The 21,463-nt window shown below is 32.2% G+C and overlaps 1 protein-coding gene across 1 annotated transcript; it reads left to right on the top strand.

Annotated features, from left to right (window-relative positions):
• The first annotated feature begins 13,656 nt into the window (after positions 1-13,656).
• LOC134247575 (uncharacterized) lies at positions 13,657-15,123 on the top strand. Its single transcript, XM_062729911.1, has one exon. The coding sequence runs from the start codon at positions 13,657-13,659 to the stop codon at positions 15,121-15,123; it is 1,467 nt and encodes a 488-aa protein (XP_062585895.1).
• Positions 15,124-21,463: the final 6,340 nt, after the last annotated feature.

Genomic DNA, 21,463 nt, shown 5'->3' with positions numbered 1-21,463 from the left:
AATGAGAATGCAAAATGTACATACAGATTCTATATAACTCATGTCTATTGTAATATAACAATTGTGTTTATTGTACATTTATTGTCATACATGTTAATTGGATAAGAGAGAAAATGCACGATGTAACTTATTAATTTAAATGTTCTACAGTTGCGCGATAATAATGATTAAATCTATATACATATTTTATTCAATTTATGTCCATTTTAATATAGGGCATATGTTTATTGTACATTTATTGTAATATATGTTAATTGATTACGAGAAAAAAACGTTGAAAAAAAAAAAAAAAAAAAAAAAAAAAACACTGTCGTCGTCTGCTAGGCGGCCTGATGAGCTCTTACAGGGCGAAACGGTGTTCAATACATTTTGGACATAAAGCATTTGTTATGTGCTGTTTGTTATGTGGCATACTTAGACCTTACAGGTTTAATTAGTGGAGAAATAGTCAGACAGTCATTTTCATATACTTACCACCTCTCACATGGTCCGCCGTGTGAGGGGTATTTTTTTTCCTTATATACGCTAGAGGAATATTTTTCTTCTTGGCATGGAGAGCTCTGAAAAGAGGAATCAGTGTCGTGCGACGTCTTGATGAACCCTTGCATTGCACGGCGAAAAAGTAAAATATACGAAATGACATTGTCGTAGTCTCCTAGGCTGTCTGATGACCCTTCGGAAGACTAAAAAGTGTAATAATGAAAAAAAAAAAGAAAGACAAAGTTCCTTCTTAAAAATGTTTCCGAAAAATTACAAAATCTTATATGTCTTGAATTGCAATCTGTGTCTTTTTATGCCTTGCGAGGGATTCTCATGGGATGACAACATGTTTCTTGTATACACATTAAGACACTATTATAGTAATGCAGTCTGTCTGATGCAGGACCTGTTTTTAATCAACTATAGGTTATTTTTTGTCAAAGTTAACAAATAGTAAGGGTACAGTGATGTCTTAACATTGCCATTCACATGGTCCGCCATGTGAGTGGTGTTTTTTTTATTAAAAGGAAAACAATTTTTTCTGAATACATAAATATAGTTTACTTGTGTCAAACTTAGCAGTGATGTCTGAACATTGCCATTCACATGGTCCGCCGTGTGAGTGGGTTTTTTTTTATTTAAAAAAAAATCTTTGTGAATTAATAATCTCCCATATACGAACCCTCTAAATACAACCATTCACATGATACGCCGGGTGTCTTTTGTTTACAGAGAAGAGGGTCTTTTCTAAATATTGCGACTCGCATGGTACTGAGTCTGAGTGCTTTTTTTTTATTTCTTGTTGAAATAGGAAAACTGCCTTTTCTAAATATTTCTATTCACATGGAACGCCCTTGTTTACCATTGAAATACTTCTTAAAATATTTAAATTGTATTAAATATAAAAAAAGTGTTACACATCTTTAGTGAAGTTTGTAGAGAAAGGTATCAAAACGGAAGATGGGGAGCGTTTGGGGAACATCTGTAACGGTCCCCGTTACAATTAGCACTAGTTGTCTAAGTTTTTCAGTAACGATAGCACATTGTCAGTAAATGTCTAAGTTTATCAGTAAAAAATGGGAATGTCAGTACGTTTCTGACTTAGTAGTGTAATACAATTTCTTTCTATCTAAGCTTTATAACCAAACTGTATGTGTTACAAAATTGACAAGAGATTTAGGTTTGCAGAATGACTTGAGCTGAAAAGACCTTTTTCAAACTTAAAATACTTAAGTTAAGATTCAAATCTCAAATGGGTCAATTGTAAGATCATACATAGGATTCATGCAACTTGTACCTCATTGTTTTTATCTAAAATCAAAGATAATCCACTATGCTGTGTCTGTAATCTAGAGCCAGAAACTTTGAAGCATCTTTTTTATCACTGTGTTTCTGCTCAGGGAATATGGAATTGTTTAGAGGAATGGATTTTTCAAAAAAAAAACTGTAAAAAATATTAACTTATACCCAATTTCTGTTATGTAAGGTATTCCTGGCAAAGAAAACACATCTTTAAATGTTATTATCTTGCTTGTAAAAAAGCATGTATACCAAAATTCAAGAAATTGTAAAAACCTTTGATGTTCAACGAAGTTAAAAATATAACACGTAAATGTATTATAGTTTGGAAAAATACGTGCTTGCATTAATAAATATATTAAATATACATTGTATATGGAAGACACCCGGTTCAAAAAGAGATTGATATTGTTAATCAATCTATTTGAATAATAATCAGCTTTATAACATTCATAAAGAAACATTTAAATTTTTACTTTTGTTTGATTTTTTTTCTCTTTTTTCTTGTAGTGATAGTAAACATAATGTATTTTGTATACACACATATATATTTGTGTTTATACTGAAAAAAAAAAAAAAAACTTTTTTGCATTTTACATATATGGGTGATACTGAAATGGATAAGTGAGGTGAAAGAATCAGTGAATGCTTCATAAAAATAAGCAATGATTATTATTTTTTGTGCGCAATAAATATACAGGTTTTTTTAACGGTTGACATTGTAGCTCTCCCGTCTGCCAATATATTTTTTTTCGGAGAGCTACAGTTCTGTAGATAGGTCAGAGAATCAGAGAAATCTAACAATCTACACTGTAATGCTATAATTGTATGGTAACAAATGCCAGCCCTTGTTTTGCGGTTGAGAAGGGTACGTTATATCCACTTGGCACTGGATATGTCAAATCACATTTTGATTTAAACACACGTTTACAATGTAACGATTGTGTATATTAATTGCTATATAAGGATACCTGTGTAGGAAATGAAAACAATCTTTATCACATGTTTACCCCTTTATCCCACAGTTACATGTGGACAGGGGGGTCCCCCTTCGATAATCAACCCCAGGGCTTGCTGGATATTTTTTTCATTAATTATATTTGTTAAACTTATTCATCATATGTAACTTACGAAAAATATTGTGAAAAATCCAAAATAATCTTTCAACCACAAATAAATACCCCACTATACATTTTATTAAGGGACACTATAATAATGGGGTCTTTTAGGGTGATAGATGGAGTGTTCGTGTGTGTGTAACGAATATTTTGGTTTTTTTCAGGATTATTGCTTATGGTACACATTATGAATAAGTGTTATAGTGTAATAAATAAAATATGTGAAAAAAATAATAATGGGGTCTTTTAGGGTGATGGATGGAGTGTTTGTGTGTGTGTAACGAATATTTTGTTGTTTTTTTTCAGGATTATTGCTTATGGTACACATTATGAATAAGTGTAATAGTGTAATAAATAAAATATGTGAAAAAAACGTCCAAAAACCTTAAAGGTTAAATAGGGGGGGGGGGGTGCATGAAAATGATGAAGTAAATAGTGTGGATTCATAATATAAAACACAGTGTAAAATATTGATTGTTATTTAAAAAAAGATTTAAATATAGAAGCATTGCTTAGGCTTGGAGATAAAAATCTTATATAACATCATACATGTACATGTATAAAATCAATATAAATGATATCCATCTATAAATCATTGGGTTCAAAAGCAGTCAAACATTCTGAATTTCTTCAATCTAAAGATTCTTTTATAAACAACTGAATGTATTCCATTTTCAACCTTCAGAAAATTGTCATCTTGACATGTAATATGTACATAGTGTTTGTAAATTTTAGATAATCTGTATGCTCTATAGGGCTTCTTGCTGATATGAAATGTCGCTTCAAAGTTCACATCAAAAGATTATACTCCCAGAGGGGGAATTGGTCCATTGAAGCTTCTTGATGAAGCCCGAACCCTCCCAAAATTACCTAGCTACATCTGATATGGAGTCAGTTATGTCCAAAAATAATTCTCTTGGATAACATTTTAACTTGAAATACACACAGTCTCAAACACTTACACACTATAAAATGTTTATATTATTAACGTGCAATTCTACTTGTTATGTAGTCATATTTAATAAGTTTAATAAGCTATTGAGTAGAACTACAATATTTCATTAATTCAAATTTCTCTGTGTATATCAATCATACGTGCGAGTATCCACGAAAATTGTGTTCAAATTGAGAATCAAATATATACCCGGTAGATTTAATGACAATGCATGTTCACTAAATAACAAATAATTTTTTAAAAGAATTTTGGCATTTATTTACTTCATGGAAGCAGCTGCAATAAAATGCTATATTGCAATTTAATTATAACGTGTAATCGGGCTGTTCTAGATCTAAAGAGGATGCTTAATTAAGAGATGGATTCTTAAAATAGTCAATGATTCTAGCACTTTCTCTGACACTAGTAAATTATGGTCTTTAATTATTTTTTATAAACTATGCAGAAGTTCGCTGCGCAGACTTTGTGGTATCACCTTAAACATTATTCACTTTAATTTATTTATTGTTTATTCCCTGCTATATGTCCATTTTATAGTTTGACTCATCAATATTATTGAGCACGTATAGGATATTGAAATCCCCCCCCCCCACACACACAATTAATGTTGAAAATATTTAATTAAGTCCTCAAATTGTTTTCTGAGAATAAAGTTTTAACGATTTAATTTGTAATTTGTAACATTTTTGCACCCTTTCCTCAAAAGTGCGGACATTATCAATAGTTGCCTAGCACCACTCCCATGGGTAATATAAAGATTAGCGTTGATTGCACTTCGATTAAGTTCAGTCTAATGCCGAAGAAAATCACAAAACTTCTTCCTTCTAATCAGCATGCATGATTCACACTCACTAGCAGCCGACATCAGAATTATATGCAGCACTACATGTATATAAATGATTGTGGGTCATGACATCTGTGAAAGTACAATTTAATAGTCGGGTAGTAAGTTATTAGATACAAGTAAAAAAAAACATCCGTATTTCAGAATTGCAATAGATTTTGAAAGAATTCTTATATATTCTATGAAAAACTTGGATCACCTATTGTAGTTCCATTCTTTCCCCATGAGACAAAAAAAATGTGTAAAAGATGTCACATGTAATTCATAACTTCAGTAATTCATAACTACTTTCCTAGAAAGAAGGTACGGCTCTTCATTTGAATAATCTTGATGCCCTTAATCCACTGATGATTTGTGGCAAGTTACCTACAAGAAGTCTGTGACTCAATGTTCACTAGATTTATTCCCGCTCTGATGTAAATAAATATTTACATATGTATCCATAAACTATCATATTAATATATATACTATTAAGTTCAGTTAATACAGGTAGATGAATCAATAGAAAGTTGATTATATTAAAGAAACCACACCATAGGACATGCCTCAACAAAGTGTGTGCTAACATTTCAAGCATCTGTAATAAAAAGTTGCTGAGAAAACTTCGACAAAAATTATTGATAGGCATGACACGGACAGACGCACGTACGGATGAACAGGAAGCTGACATCACTAGTGAACAAAAATGAATATCTCCATATCATGCATATGGCATGCCTCAACAAATAATGTACTAAAATCTCATGCATCTGCAATATGTACAATCGTTTGGCCAGTTCCAAATTTTAACGGGAAAAAATCAAAACTTCGCATAATTCAAGCACTAATATTTATACCTTCTTATCATGGGTATCAGTTTATTTTTACACCTTAAATTAAGAATTAATCGGAACTGGTCACAATCGGAACCAGCCAAATTAATGAAGTGATTAAAACTAAATCCTGGACAAATGTTCTGACTAAACTTTTTTCCCTACATCATTGCGAGTTATGCTGGATAATTACAGCTTGTTTACTTATCTATCTGCCTTACACTTATCCTAATGTGTAAGTGTGTGTTTCAATCTGTCTCTCTCTCTCTCTCTCTCTCTCTCTATTTCTCTCTCTCAAACGTAATAAATAAACTCTTCAACACAATATATATCTGTGACAAAATGTGCAAATGTTCACAGTACACACGGCATAATGTGCTCGACACATTCCGGCCAAAACATTTCTAAAGTCGAATTTAAATTCAAAGTACGTAACACCAAATTGACTATGTAAAGTGATAGAATAAATTAACTGTATTGAATATTGATTTTCTACTCCCTTTTCATTGAATGTATTCTTAACAACAAAAAAGTGCTTATGATTTGTACAGTTCTAGCCTAATGTTTTATTGATGTTGAATAAATGCTGTTGTGGTAAAGACTGAATCAGCACAAGCTATAATGCGATGATGGCGGGGGTGGGGGTGAGGTGGATGGGGGTACCGAGGTCGGACACTTTAACAAGGATGGGTGGGGCCGTGGGGAGTTAAGATATAAGATTGCAAAAACTTTAAAAGCTACCCGAGATATGGCCTGGAAATTAAAGTTTTATATATACACAGAACGTATGAAATTTCAACTTTACCTTTTGACCCCAAAATCAATAGGGGTATTTCTAAGGTAATAACTTTAGCGACTTGTGGCATAAAATTTAACAGGAAAAGCTCCTCAACTTCTCAAGATATCGCGCCCAAACGAAAGTGTTAAACTAGACAGAATTTATTATTTTGCGACCTTGACCTTTATGAACTTTTAACATTAAAATTTAAAGGATTCTTATAATTACACCAGGGGAATTGCTATGTAAAATTTCGTTGTAAAAACCAAAAACCTTCTCGAGATATTTCGCGAAAAAGAAAGTGTTACAGACAGACAGAAAAATGCTATACAGTTCTACAGACGGACGGATCGAAAGTAATATTCCTCACTTTCAGTAAAAGTGGGGGACAAAAGTTCAGTCTTATGATCTACACATCTATCATAAAAGCCATATATGGCGTAACTGATCAAAAAAATATTTTTGAAAAATACAAAATTAAGTAAAGAAATATAGTTAATACATTCAAATTAAAGCTTTTTATATAATTCTGAACACGGAGAACACCTCGTCTCATCAAAAAATACAATTTTATATTCTCCGCAATGTGTTATTTGAATCTTTTGTATTTTCTTCCGATACGGAGAAAATTCCGAGAATCAAATTTAAATTGTGATATCTTTATAACGCAATTGACTTAGATTTTGTAATTTACGGAAAAGTTCTATCTTTATATAAAGTAATGATTGCAAATAATAAGTTCTTATAATTTTAGTCTAATAATTTTCATTGCACATACGCCATATATGGCTTTAATTGTAACACTGGCCTGATTAGGAACCTCAGAATAAAGGGATGGTTAATATTTACATATCGCAGTGGATGTGAACTTCATATACTAGGTCAAATGAATCAGCACCCACCCTCCCCGCCCACACTTAATTCTTCATAAGTTATTTGTATCATAGATATTCTCTTTCTAAATTGGCGAATATATTATACATTTCTTCTATACTTCATACAATTTACAAAGCTATAGCAATTAGTTTTTTTTCTCTAATCAAGTTTCCGAGGTTAAAATGTTAGAGGAATCAATATATATGCCCCCTGGTCACAAAACATGTAAATCTTAAAATGAAATAAATTAATTTCGGAATGCATAAATGTCGAAACCGGGGAGGGGGGGGTAGGAAGGATTAGTCCCCCCTTTACAAAAATAACTTTTATATAGGCATTGAAAATTGGGTACCTTTTTTGTTGGTTAAGCCCCCCTCCTTTTCTGTTAGTCCCCCTTTCAATTTACTTCCGACGCCTATGGAAAGAAATTTCACAAATCAACAAAACAGATATTTGTACACAAATATGCTGGGCTTATTTTAAATATCTTGAAAGTAGTTTGTTAAATGAAGATTTACATCGTCCAGGAATTTTTCGAACAAGCCTCGTATTCGAAAGTGTGAATATGTATTAAAAGCAGAAGTTGTTAAAATTCATGCAAAATAAGAGTCGCTTCGTATTCAGTTGATTACCCCCTCCTTTGCAAATTTTGTGTAATATTTAATTTACATTCTTTAAGGTATGGACAAGATACTACAATTCAGAATCCATCTAACATTTATTTCAATGTTGTTGAACGATCCGCTGATCGGAGAGCAATTGCATCATCTCGGCTCTTTCCGTCAGAGGTCGGAAAAACATCGACAATCCTCGGCTGACTCCGCTTCGTCCATTCAAACGTCGGGTGTAATAGGTGAAGGAATACGGATCAGGTCGATATATTTTTCTCCGCCGGAAACTGCCTTCTTATCTTATATTTCGTTATGCATAAAGTTCATCAGAAAGGTTTTATGATTTGTCTAATTCTTCGATGTAAAAGATGCTTTTAATTACAACCATTTGTTAATAGTCTTTAAAAGCGGGAGCTTAATGTTGTGCGTTCCACAATTCAAAGTAACTCGGACTTTAAAAGTTTAACATTTGAATGAAATTCAAATATGATCACATGACTGAATCAGCAAGGGTAGACCCCCTTTGAAATCTGAGGTTAGTGTTCGAGTCGTCTGGTTCCCTGTCCCTGTACTTCTTGGCAAAGATACATGAGCTACATGTAGGTGACCAGGCTAGTGTACTAGCTTTGAAAGCCTCGAATGTATTAACATAACCGGATGTTAATTTTTTCGCATCTTTCAACCTTAATCAAAAACAGAATATACCCGTCGGAGAGAATGAATATACGGACTTAAAAGTCCCTTCTATAGTATATTTTAGGTAATATCAAAGTTAAACTCCATAATCCACATTATCATATTAGTATAAGAGTTTTTTTTTTCAATTATTATTCAAGTAATACATTCGAAGTTGTTTTTACGCTAGTCGAAAAGGCCCGAGAAGATGCGGCTAATATCTCCGAAGAGATTTAATTCGTTGTCTTTTCAATCTACATATGCATGTATATATACAAATGAAAAAGGTGAGTTCCTATCAAGGAATAGTTTTGGAAAAAATAACAATCTATCGAATAGTTCAGTTTGATATACATGTAGTTTGAATTTTGAAAGTCCAGGTACATATACATATAAAATGGATTTTGATATGTAAAAGTACAGTTAATTGTCTAGTTGGTACGGTGGGACGGACTATATCATCATTGTCCACAGGTATACCTGAGGAATTGTTGACGTTTATTTTCCTATTTTCCTTTCACTATCAGGAAGTCATTACGTATACCACTTTGTTTAATTCCAGAGATAGCTAAAATGAACTCCTTGGATGTGTAGTACAACGTAGAATAATAATCTCATGATTGGGTCCCGGTGCCAGTAAAAGGAAAAAAGTTAGAAAAAAACCCTCAGAACTAGGACAGAGAAATCATTTTAACCGGTGTTAGTGTATAATTATGTAATATATAGGCTTGTAAAACAACAATTCCCTGATTTGCGTCTTGTATTAATTTTATTGCTTATGTTGTATTCACGTTGAAATCATCCTTCGAAGCGTAGCACCCTGTTTGTTTAAAAGATTGTCTTCCTCCTTTCCATTTAGTATTTTGAAAATTGTATTGTTAAGACACAATCTTTGATTATACATGTAAATCTTCATAAAATGGAACATGATATAAATCACCGAAATATAGGTAGGATATAGGCTAAGATTACATGTACTTTTGATAAAGCCATGCATGGAGTATCTGAGCTTAAGTCTCTATTATCTATGAAACGAGATTGATGTAAACCGTGTAATTTACAGGAAAGTCCTATCTTAAAAGTATTTTGCACTGGTGTAGAGAGCATCCTAAATAATAAATAAACATAAAATATAGTGACCTTGCTGATTTAAAAGAATTTAATTATTCTTTATTACGGTTCTAAGACTTTTTTTTATACATCTCTCTATAAAAGATTGTCGTAAAGGGATTTATTCGACCACTTCTCTTTAGTTCTGACTATCCTGCATATATACACATTTGGTTGTTGGGTTGTTAGTATTAGGTATTGTAAATCACAGGAGTTTGACGTTTTTAGTATATATTAAATAAATGAAATATCCCCTATACTATAATGATATCAGTAAAGGGTATATTTTTATTGATGAAAAGAAAAGTTAAAAACGTCAACCGTAGAACGTAGACCCCTGTTAAAGAGTTACATGTAGAATCTAGAATGTTGGTAGGATGAACCATATTTTTGAAGTTTAATAAAATGAAAGGAGCTCCTCTCCTCCTAATAAGTTGTTCTGGTTTGAGAACAATTTTTTTAGCTTGTTAAAATGTTTTTCAGATGGATTTTTGGTTTACTGACCCCCCCCCCCCCAAAAAAAAATCAAATGAAAGCAATAAGCATAAAAAAAACGATCAATTGTGGGGCCATTATTGCGTCTATAGAAAAAATTGAAGACCTTTTAAAGACGAAAAAGATTCCAGTTTATTTCGTCAATATACTAGAAAGTCATAATTTTTCCTGATATTGAGATAATCATCAACTCTTTACTTCGCTACTGTAGAGCAGACGTTTTGACCACTGCGTCACATAGGATATTTATGTCTCTCTTTGTCTGTCTATATGTACACATTATAAAATATTTAAAAATCACCACAATGGCGGAAAAAAGGTGTTCCGAAATTGTAGAAAAAAAAAAAAAAAAAAAAAAGAACAGGTTTGGTGAAGATTTTATTATTTCCGGAGTCCTCTTCAATTTTATTGAGACATTTTAGGTAAACTTTTTCTCAGTGCCAATTACTTTCAGTACCTATTCAAATACTACATTTTCGGTACATCACTAAAAAGGGGGGGGGGGCAGGCTTTCTTTAAACATCTCCTATAGTATAAATAAGGTTGGGAAAAAAATGGGGGAGAAGGGTAGGACAGCCCCCCTCCCCTGTTGCTAACCATAATTTACTTTTACGGGGGGGGGGTTATGCAAATAAAGTGCAATTTACAGCGCAGGTTAGGTTTGACATTGGCCAGCCCCCCTCCCCTGTTGCTACGCCCCTGTTTCACCATAATTTACTTTTACGCTCCCAAATAGCTGCAGATAAGAAAATATTTATTTAAAGCCGGGGTACATTAACAAATAACATTAGCTCTGAGGAGCTATTTTCCGACTACTGAAATGCATCTTTTTGCGTTACGGGGTCTGTAGCGTTAAGGATTCACTTTCTAGTTTTGAGAGTATGCCAGGGCATCAACAATAGTGGGAAACATGGGATAATTTGCACAACGGGCGAAGCCCGTTATGCTTAAATTATCCCTTGTTTCCCACTATTGTTGATGTCCCTGGCATACTCTCAGAACTAGACAGTGATTCCTTATATTTCCATTTCATTGTGAAATTAAATTCTAGACTTAAGACATTAAAAATGTAGACTAATCGATTTAAATTACACGAGGACTTCCATGCCAAATTCAATAGTCTTCGCACTCTGACGTCAAACACAAAGGCAGCCGCACGAGATTTGCATGCGTATTAGGCCTCCTTAGCTGCTGACCTATAGACCTTCCAAATTTACATGTCGGCAGAATTATCAAGAATATACTCCCAAAACTTTCAAAGGGTTATTATAGAGAAAAAGATAAGAAATGGAAATATAAAACCATAACATTACTGTTTTTTATCTTCGCTAGCCAAGGCGATGAGGGAAACGAATCGGACACTTGGCTAGCGAAGATGCAGTTCTGCAGCTAGCTCCCAAACAATAGAACACTGTACATACAGATGTTTAATACATATTATAACTGATAAGAATATAAATGTTCATGAAAACATATAATGTTTACATGATATAATTGTGCGTCCTTTTTGTGCACATATATATAACATTTAAGGAATGAATTTAATAGCTACCCATTTTATACGGTATAAACTGGGTTGGGGCAGTTTATGCTTTTTTATAAACCGCGAAGCAGTATAAAATAATTTTTTATCCAATCAAATAAAGCGTTACAACTAGAATTAAATTATTACAGGATTAATAAATGTATATACTGTAGATCACTAAATTTTCGCTACAGTTTATTTTCGCGAAATAGTGAGTGAATCTTTATTAGCATTAGCGATACATAATTTTTACAAATTGTTGTTTTTCCTCTATATAATCGTAAGGAATACTTTTAAACGCGAATAAAACATTATTTACAGTATTGCTGTGTTTAATTATACTTGTAGAAAGAATATTGTGAGATATACATGTATACACCTTACCTTTTTATGAGTCGTTAAAAGCTATGTAGAAGCTTTGAAAATACTCGGCTGATAAGCTACCTAACTTTTAATTCCAGGTATTTACCATAATATGCACCCGAACAAAAGAACAGTGCACATACGAATGTTTGTTTATACATAATAACTGATAAGTATATAAATGTTCGTGAAAACATATAATGTTTACATGATATAATTGGGTCATTTTTTGTGCAATATATAATATTGTGGGATCATTGTGATATATATACATAGTTGTGGGTCATTATATATATTTGTAGAAAGAAAATTGTGGGATATACTTAGTAAACGCGTCTATCTTTTATGCATCGTTAAGAGCTGCATAGAAGCTTTAAAAATACTCGGCTGATAAGCTTCCTAGCTATTTATTCAAGGTTTTTACCATAACACGCTCCCGAACAAAAAAAAAAAAAACAGTGTACATACAAATGTTTGTTTATACATAATAACTGATAAGTATATAAATGTTCATGAAAAAATATAATGTTTACATTATATAATTGAGGGTCATTTTTGTGCACATATATAATATTGTGGGATCATTGTGATATATATACATAGTTGTTGGTCATTATATATATGTAGAAAGAACATTGTGGGATATACACGCGTCTATCTTTTATGCATCTTTAAAACCTGCGTAGAGGATTGAAAAATACTCGGCTGATAAGCTACATAACTATTAATTCCCGATATTTTCCATTATACGCCCCGAACAAAAGAACAGTGAGTAGTGGGAAAGTATATAGAATATTGTGGGTCACACACAAAATTCATCCAATCCACTGAGTGGTAAGAATTGATGTATATAAAATTGCATTGTGGGTCATTTTTGATTAATGTAATTATGGGTCAAAATATTTTTTTTTGTAAAATATGAAAATATGGTTTATATTATAGCAATACACAAGTTTTTGAGGCGGTGGTTTGTGGGTCAATATATAATGACCCACAAACCATCCATGATACCCACAACGTGAGTGTAAAAGACGCTAAATAACCCACAATCCGCCTGTCACAAAACTATATATATTCATAGTCAAACTTTGCGGGAAAACTGTAGAATGAAAATTATAAGTACAATTTTTACAACAATTATGCTCAATTGTTCAGTCTAGGTTTGAACACATGTATAAAATGTTTTTCTTTCTCACGTCTTTGAATATCACTTTCACTTGAAAGTTTGTAAAAAGGAAATATAGTGAATTGTTTATTTCCACAAGTATCCAAATGTTCACTCAGAGGAATTTGCCGATATTCTGGAGTATTAATATGTTGTCGGTGGACACGCACCCGGGCACGCAATTGATTGCTCGTTTCCCCGATATAAAATTCTTGGCATCCAGCACACGTTATTACATATATTACATTTTTAGTGGCACAAGACATGTTTGCATTGACTGTAAATTGTCTACCTTTAAAGTCAAAAGTTGATCCTTCCATTATATGTGTACACGTCCCGCAACGCGCGTTTGCACACTTAGTCACTTTGTAATTATTATTAAAATGAGATGAACACAGAAGTCTTCTAAGATTTTTGGGCTGTCTTCTGCTGTTAATGAATTTTACATCTCTATATATTTGTTGTGTTGACCGGTCCGATTTCAGAACGTTGTTAAGTTGGTGTACTACGGAGGTCAAATTATGATTCCTTGGATTGTGGGTATGCACAAATGGAATTATATCCGTTTTATTTTCCTGGGTTTTTGTGGACAGTAATTAAGAAGAATATTAGATCTAATCTCACAAAAGAAGAACAAAAAGCTTTAAATGACTTACATAATGACGAAAGTATCGTTATAAAAGAAGCCGACAAAGGAGGCGGAGTAGTCATCATGAATAAAACATATTACGAACGTAAGATTTTGAATATGCTACAGGACCCTAACTACTATGGGAGTATTAATGCAAATCAAGAGACAAAAATTTTATCAAAGATAAATCAACTTGTCTGTGGGCCATCTTCGGGAGATTTAACTGCTAAGGAGAAAGACTATCTCACAAACTTTGAAACAAAAGAGAGTCAATTTTACGGATTACCAAAAGTACACAAATCATTGGAAATCAAAAACGCCATAAAGGCTCAGAGAGGAGAATATATTTGCTGTCTAAATCCTGAAGATCTCTCTTTTCGACCAATCGTAGGTGGGCCTAATTGTTCAACTCAAAGACTGAGTCACTTGTTAGACATCTTATTAAAGCCTTATTGTGAAAAGGTTCCCAGTTTTATAAGAGATGATATAGATTTTATCAACCACCTACCAGAACATATTCAACCTAATACGAAACTCGTGTCATTCGACGTCGTGAATTTATACACAAATATACCAGTGGAATTGGGTATAGAAGCGGTTAAATACTGGATTGATAGATACCCACACTTACTACAGGATCGTTTTGAGCAAGAATTCATCTTAGAAGGATTAAGAATTATACTTCAAAACAATACATTTGCCTTCGGAGGAGAGCATTTTATTCAAACCAAAGGAACAGCGATGGGAACAAAAGTGGCTCCCACGTATGCCACCTTAACTTTGGGATACCTCGAGCAAAAACTCCATCAACGACTTGTCACTCTGTGGGGAGAAGAGGACGCTAAAGCTATAACATTAAATTGGAAACGATTCTTAGATGACTGTTTCATTCTTTGGAATGACAACATTGAGAAATTGTCAATTTTCCACCAAATATTAAATGACTTAGATTCCAACCTTAAATTTACCATGGAAAGCAGCGATATGGAATTACCTTTCCTTGATGTTCTTGTCATTAAAGAAGATACCAAACTTTCAACGGATATCTTCTATAAATCAACTGACACCCACCAGTATTTACATTTCGGATCCTGTCACCCTCATCACACAAAAACAGCAATTCCATACAATCTGGCTAGACGTTTATGTGCTATCGTTAGTGACGAAATCACAAGAGATATCCGACTGAAAGAACTCAAGTTCTACCTTTTAAAACAGGGATATCCCCAAAACCTGATAGATAACGGGATATTGAAAGCCAAAGGATATGAACGGTCAGAATTACTGTCCACAAAAACCCAGGAAAATAAAACGGATATATTTGCATATCAACTGCACTCTCTCACTATGAACATGCAGTACTCAATTGCATTCATAGCACTATAGACGCAATTGCTTCCTCTATGAGTGCAATTGCTCTATCACACTCGTGAAGTGCAAACTCTACTACATATGTTTAACGTGTTGAGAAGTATATATATGAAATGTTTCGAAAAGGAATAAATATAAGTTTTTAATAATAATTTTTGGAAAAAAAGAAATTTAGAACAATTTAAAATTGCTTATTTACATCTTTAAAAATTTAATTTTGGTCAATGTATTTAATTGTATAATAAAAATTTTTAAAAATGAAGAGAATTGTCATATTTTTATTTTTTCCTATCATATTTTTACATATTTGTACAAAGAACGATAACTCTTCACATAAGGGCGATAAAATATTTAGAAAAAGCAAAATTTCTTTAATTTGATAGTATGTCTATTTCAAGAACGGTCCGAGCTCTCAAAAATAAAAAGAAAAAAAAAATTAAAAATCATATAGAAAAGCATTCTGGAGTTAGAATGATTATTAAAGCATTCTCTTTTTTCATCAAATGGTTAAATTATTGATTTTTGTCAGAGGGTTTCAATAACGTTGATCGATGACGTCACATCTGCATCAAAACAAAAATTAAGAGAATGTGACGACGGCGCAGCTTGTATCCAGATAACTGTGTTTTAAAAGAGGCTAGTACTTTATAAATTGTTTGTGATTAATTAGAAAAAAAAAGTGCAATGATCAGGTATACTAATTTTAAAGACGTGTTTTTCATTACTGAAGACAACAAGCCACATCCTAATGTAAGCCAGGATTTCCTCTGATATTCTCGACAACAACAAAGAATGCAAATATAAGTAATAAACAACGATTATTTAGTGAACATGGCATTATGAATAGCAATAGCTCTGCTGGCATATTTTCCATGATGCGCTAGCGCGCATCATGGAATATGCCAGCAGAGCAATTGCTATTCATAACGCCATGTTCACTAAATAACGTTGTTTATTTCTTAAATAATTCCATTTGTGCATACCCACAATCCAAGGAATCATAATTTGACCTCCGTAATACACCAACTTAACAACGTTCTGAAAACGGACCGGTCAACACAACAAATATATAGAGATGTAAAATTCATTAACAGCAGAAGACAGCCCAAAAATCTTAGAAGACTTCTGTGTTCATCTCATTTTAATAATAATTACAAAGTGACTAAGTGTGCAAACGCGCGTTGCGGGACTTGTACACATATAATGGAAGGATCAACTTTTGACTTTAAAGGTAGACAATTTACAGTCAATGCAAACATGTCTTGTGCCACTAAAAATGTAATATATGTAATAACGTGTGCTGGATGCCAAGAATTTTATATCGGGGAAACGAGCAATCAATTGCGTGCCCGGGTGCGTGTCCACCGACAACATATTAATACTCCAGAATATCGGCAAATTCCTCTGAGTGAACATTTGGGTACTTGTGGAAATAAACAATTCACTATATTTCCTTTTTACAAACTTTCAAGTGAAAGTGATATTCAAAGACGTGAGAAAGAAAAACATTTTATACATGTGTTCAAACCTAGACTGAACAATTGAGCATAATTGTTGTAAAAATTGTACTTATAATTTTCATTCTACAGTTTTCCCGCAAAGTTTGACTATGACGTCACAATAGACGTTTGTATGTAATGTTCCGCTTATTATGACGTTATGACGTTATGTTGCTATGTTACGTATTATAAAGCTTCTGAAGATTTGAAATGAAATCGCTTAACCCTCTGGCTGCGACGTCAGTGTTCAGAAAATTATAACGTCACTGCGAGATTAAAACGACGTCACAATTTCTTTGACATTATTTTGTGGGCTTTTCGGGTTAACACTAAGTGCGCGTCTTTTACAGGAATGTGTACAGGGGAATTAATTTATATGCGAAAAATCAACAAAACTATGAAGAAGTTTTTTTTTATTTATACAATTTGCATAAATTCTAATTATTATATCAAGATTTTTTTTTTCAATTAATTGTTTTATGTTATCCCAATCAGATAAAACTGATCAACTATTGCGAGAAATGAATATACATCAAAATCAGACGCTTATTAAAAACAGTTTGATATATACAATGGTTATTATTATTTCTTAAATTTTTAAAAGTAACTGTTAGCATAATTAAATAAAAATGAAAATAGTGTAGACCAATAATAGTATTTTATATTCTTGATTTTACATGTATTTTCCATCTGCATGCATTGCATTTTCTAACGTTGTGCGGTCTGAAAAAAAAAGAAATTCAAAATATTTGATTCTGTCTCTCGGCGCACAGATTTATCGCTTATTAAAAAAATTAATAAAACCAAAATTAAATTATCCAAAAAAATTGTTTTTATTTTTTAAAAAAAATGTCCTAACATAACAATTTTGACCAATGAATTCAAATTAAAATGTACCGAAAATAATTCTATAAATTCTTTTAAAAGTTGTTTAAATATTTCAGTTATTCTAGTAGACATTAAATTTTGACTTTAAATGATTCAACACCTGATTGCCGATAATTAATCCAAGAATTGTGAAGAAGATTTACAACAAGTTGCTTATTTAATGTCAATATTTGCGGAAAATTTACTTTCCGGTCTAGTATTTAGTTCGGCAAAATTAGAAAAAAAAATAATACCTGACTCATGCTGGTACAAAGCCCCGTGCCTATAAGTTTGTTATAAGTTTGCAAATAGACATAGGCTAAAAGACGTTTTCAAACAAAACATCTTTTGTGAGATAGAGAAAACTTTTTTAAATTAAGAATCTTTAGCTGTAAAATATAGACCATCAGAAACAATTAATCCATTTGTATTTTTTTTTACATGAATTAGAAAAAAGTAATTTTGTTTTCAATTTATTAGAAGCAAAACTCAACAGTCAATATTTAATGCGGATTTCCTAACTTTTCTGGGCAAGTCGACACGGCTAATCATTGACTTCAGGGACTCATTTTCTACATCTTTTCATTTTGATTTTTTTTTAAATAAAAATTAATTTCCAGTTGAGTATAAATGATGATGTAGAAAACACACAAGTGCTGTTTTATGTTATCAGAGAAATTGACGGGATTATGATAATTCAAAACTTATTTTAAAATCTGAAGATTTGAGAAGATGTGTAATCTTCGCCATAATGATAATGAATGGAATATATTTAAAATACATTGTACGCTATTCGTAGTGTCTTGTAAGGAGAATTCATTTGACAAGCACATTTTTATTCTTCCTGCAAAATATCGTATTGTTTCTAACATAGAGTCTAATAAATGTTTTGATCACGTTTTTTCGATAATTTCAAGTAGGCATAACAGAAAAAATATGCATTGGATAAAGATCCAGTTTAAAACTTATATTGAACCGTGTCATTGTGAGAAGACAGTGCCCTTAATATATTGATATGTTACAAAATATATCACAAAATCGTGCATGTTTGATTACACAATGTTCAAATCGTGTGTTCAGGGTTTATCTAAAATTGGAAGAAGTCGAAATAATAAACACCCATATTAAGGACACATGCAGGAGGGCGAACTATAACCACACACCGATTACCCCCCCCCCCTTCCCGTGCATCCCATCCCCGGTGTCGTATTTACAAATCATATCACCTGATTGCACCTGGGTGCAGTGAAGCATATTTTTTAATGGATTATAACATCTGAAATATCATTAAGATTAATCGCTTTACTGACAACGTGGGATGGGGGGGGGGGGGGGCACATGGATTACAAAGTTCATTTATTTTACATAGTTGTCAGGTCTAGATTCAATTATTTTTACAATGAAACATTGACTACCGTTATATGATTGGATCTAAATTAATTTTTATATTAGAACTGCTGTTAAGGTGTGGAGGGGGGGGGGCGTAAATTTTGAAAGCATAAATATTGACAATACATAAAAATTTTGTGTTGTTGAGTTAATGATAAGCAATGACTTCAGAAGTTTACACTACGATAAATTGAGGGTTTTTAAATCTGACAAGTTAGCAAAAAATTGTCAATGTCTTGAAATTTACATTGACCTTACGACGACAAAGAATGAGGGGGGGGGGGGGGCAACTTGCAACCACATAGACAGGAAAATTTACTAAAGCAAAAATACAATATATACTCAGGAAAAACATGGTGCAACATTGTATCCTTTTTCAGCATCTTAATTCTAAAAGGAACGCATAATAGAGTACATTGCTAACTCCGATATTTAATTTTTTTTTAGCTAGACGAAATCACAGGAGTTCGCGTACCTAAAAATTTAGCCGAAATTGTCGGTAAATAGAAATGATACACCGTACGTAATAATAACACGTTTTTTATTTAATGAAAATTTCGGTATAATTGATAGGTACGCGAATTCCTATGACGAAATAAAAATGTAAAATAAGATCTATAAATTAAATCCAACGGACTTGTGCGTTTGGACATGCCGAGGGGTATCGTATGGAGTTTGCAATTGAGAAACGATACTTGAATTGTGTCTGGGGTCATGTTGCGAAAATAGAACCTGCTCAGCTGTGCAAAGCGACTTGTTTCCTCTTCCGAGAAAGTCTATAATAAAGCTTTTAAATTGTTCAGGTACAGATAATCTATTAATTTTTCGAAGATTTGACTAGGATTCTTCGATAAAAGTTGGGCCGGTTTAACAGAGTCCAAGGTCGATCGACAAAATGGTTTGCAATAGTGCGACTGAGATTCGCATGTCCTGCAGCTACTTCTACAAAATTGACCCGAAGGCAGATGAACATCATTTCCGCTGTCAGTTTCCGATTTCAACTAAAAATCAAGATAATTTTTAGAAGCAATCTTTTTTAAATCTTGGAAAACATTTTAAATTTTTTTTATTATTTCTAAATTATACACTGTAGCGTGCTTTTACCCCCAAAAGAACAGAAGGAATTCTTAGTATTTTCATTTAGTACTCTTTTGAAAATTTTAATATAACATTTTTTTTATCATATACAATTATGGTTTTTCCCTCAACAAAATTGACTATTATCCTTAACTTAGGTTTGCAGAAACGTGTATTACCGGTATTTATGTTAGAACTGAATTGCGAAAAGGTATTTACTAAAAGAAAAACCTTGTGAAATTAAGAAAGTGAGTTGTGGAATTAGGGTCGCATGAATACTTAGATACCGGCCTAGTGAAAGTTGCTTATAAATTCTATCTTACCAGTAAATATACCTAATACATGTACCTAGTAAAACTATACTTTTAAGGTAGTGATTATATGGACAGTAAAATTTATTAGTTTTCTCAATGACTTAAACTACTTATTTTTACAGTGTTTTGTTTGCACATTTTAAACTTGCAATCAATGCATAAAAATTGCACGAATTATTATAAAATATTTTTTTTTAACATTCAACTTTCATTAATTGGTAGTTGTTTTGAAATTCTTAAGCTTTTATTTCAGCAACAACTGCAGTCAAATTTAATTATTATAATATATAAATTTCAATAAAGAAAGTGAAAAAACGTCTCAAACTTTATGACGTCGCCAGGGACATATATGTCCTTCCCGCAGCGAGCGGTAAAAGGACATATATGTCCTTCCCGCAGCCAGAGGGTTAAGCTAAACTAAAGGTTTTCGTGTTTCTTTTTTTAAAAAGATTTACCTATATATATATATATATATATATATATATATATATATATATATATATATATATATATATATATATATATATATATATATATATATATATATATATATATATATATATATATATATATATATATATATATATATATATATAATATAAACCAAATTGCATAGTAGAGAATGACTTGTCATATTGAATCATTTATTTGAAAAGATGTAGTCCCATAATTGCAAAAGTATTTGCAGACATATTGATTAATGTTAGCTCGCTAAGTTTTATTTGCAAAGACAGTTGCAGATATAAGATAACATCTTTCAAAAAATAATGAATCAGTGCTTATTTCTTTCTAACTCCTTGTCTTGTTCTGCAAATTTGATTTCTTTTTTAACTTACATGAATTATCTGTAACCTAAATAACAATGAATTTGAATGATTTCAAATTTTGGTTTTAGCTTATGACATTCCTCTTGCATGGTATTAATTTAATGGCGGACACCACAGTAAAATGTATTGCAAATGTGTCGGATTAAACAGGTTCCACTGTAATAGGTTTTACAATAAAGTAATCTGCATCCTAATTCTCCGTCCAGACATCTTCATTTATTAGTGTGAATAACAACGAAATATTTCTAATTTCAAATTTATTACAACACATATAAAGTACATCTTTTACAGAATATATTCAGTAGAACAAGATCACAATAATTTATTGCTTTACATAATCCTTCATACCCTGAAAACATATTTGTTTAGTCACTTGATGTCA

The sequence above is a fragment of the Saccostrea cucullata genome, unplaced genomic scaffold, assembly GCF_032062105.1.
Source record: "Saccostrea cucullata isolate Sc308-1 unplaced genomic scaffold, CSIRO_AGI_Scuc_v1 ctg1904, whole genome shotgun sequence".
Lineage (NCBI taxonomy): Eukaryota > Metazoa > Mollusca > Bivalvia > Ostreida > Ostreidae > Saccostrea > Saccostrea cuccullata.
Note: the sequence above shows the minus strand (reverse complement) of the source record. Positions and strands in the feature narration are given on the sequence as shown.

Coding starts and splice junctions, on each gene's coding strand:
- LOC134247575 (XM_062729911.1), top strand. CDS start 13,657: ATGGAATTATATCCGTTTTATTTTCCTGGGTTTTTGTGGACAGTAATT.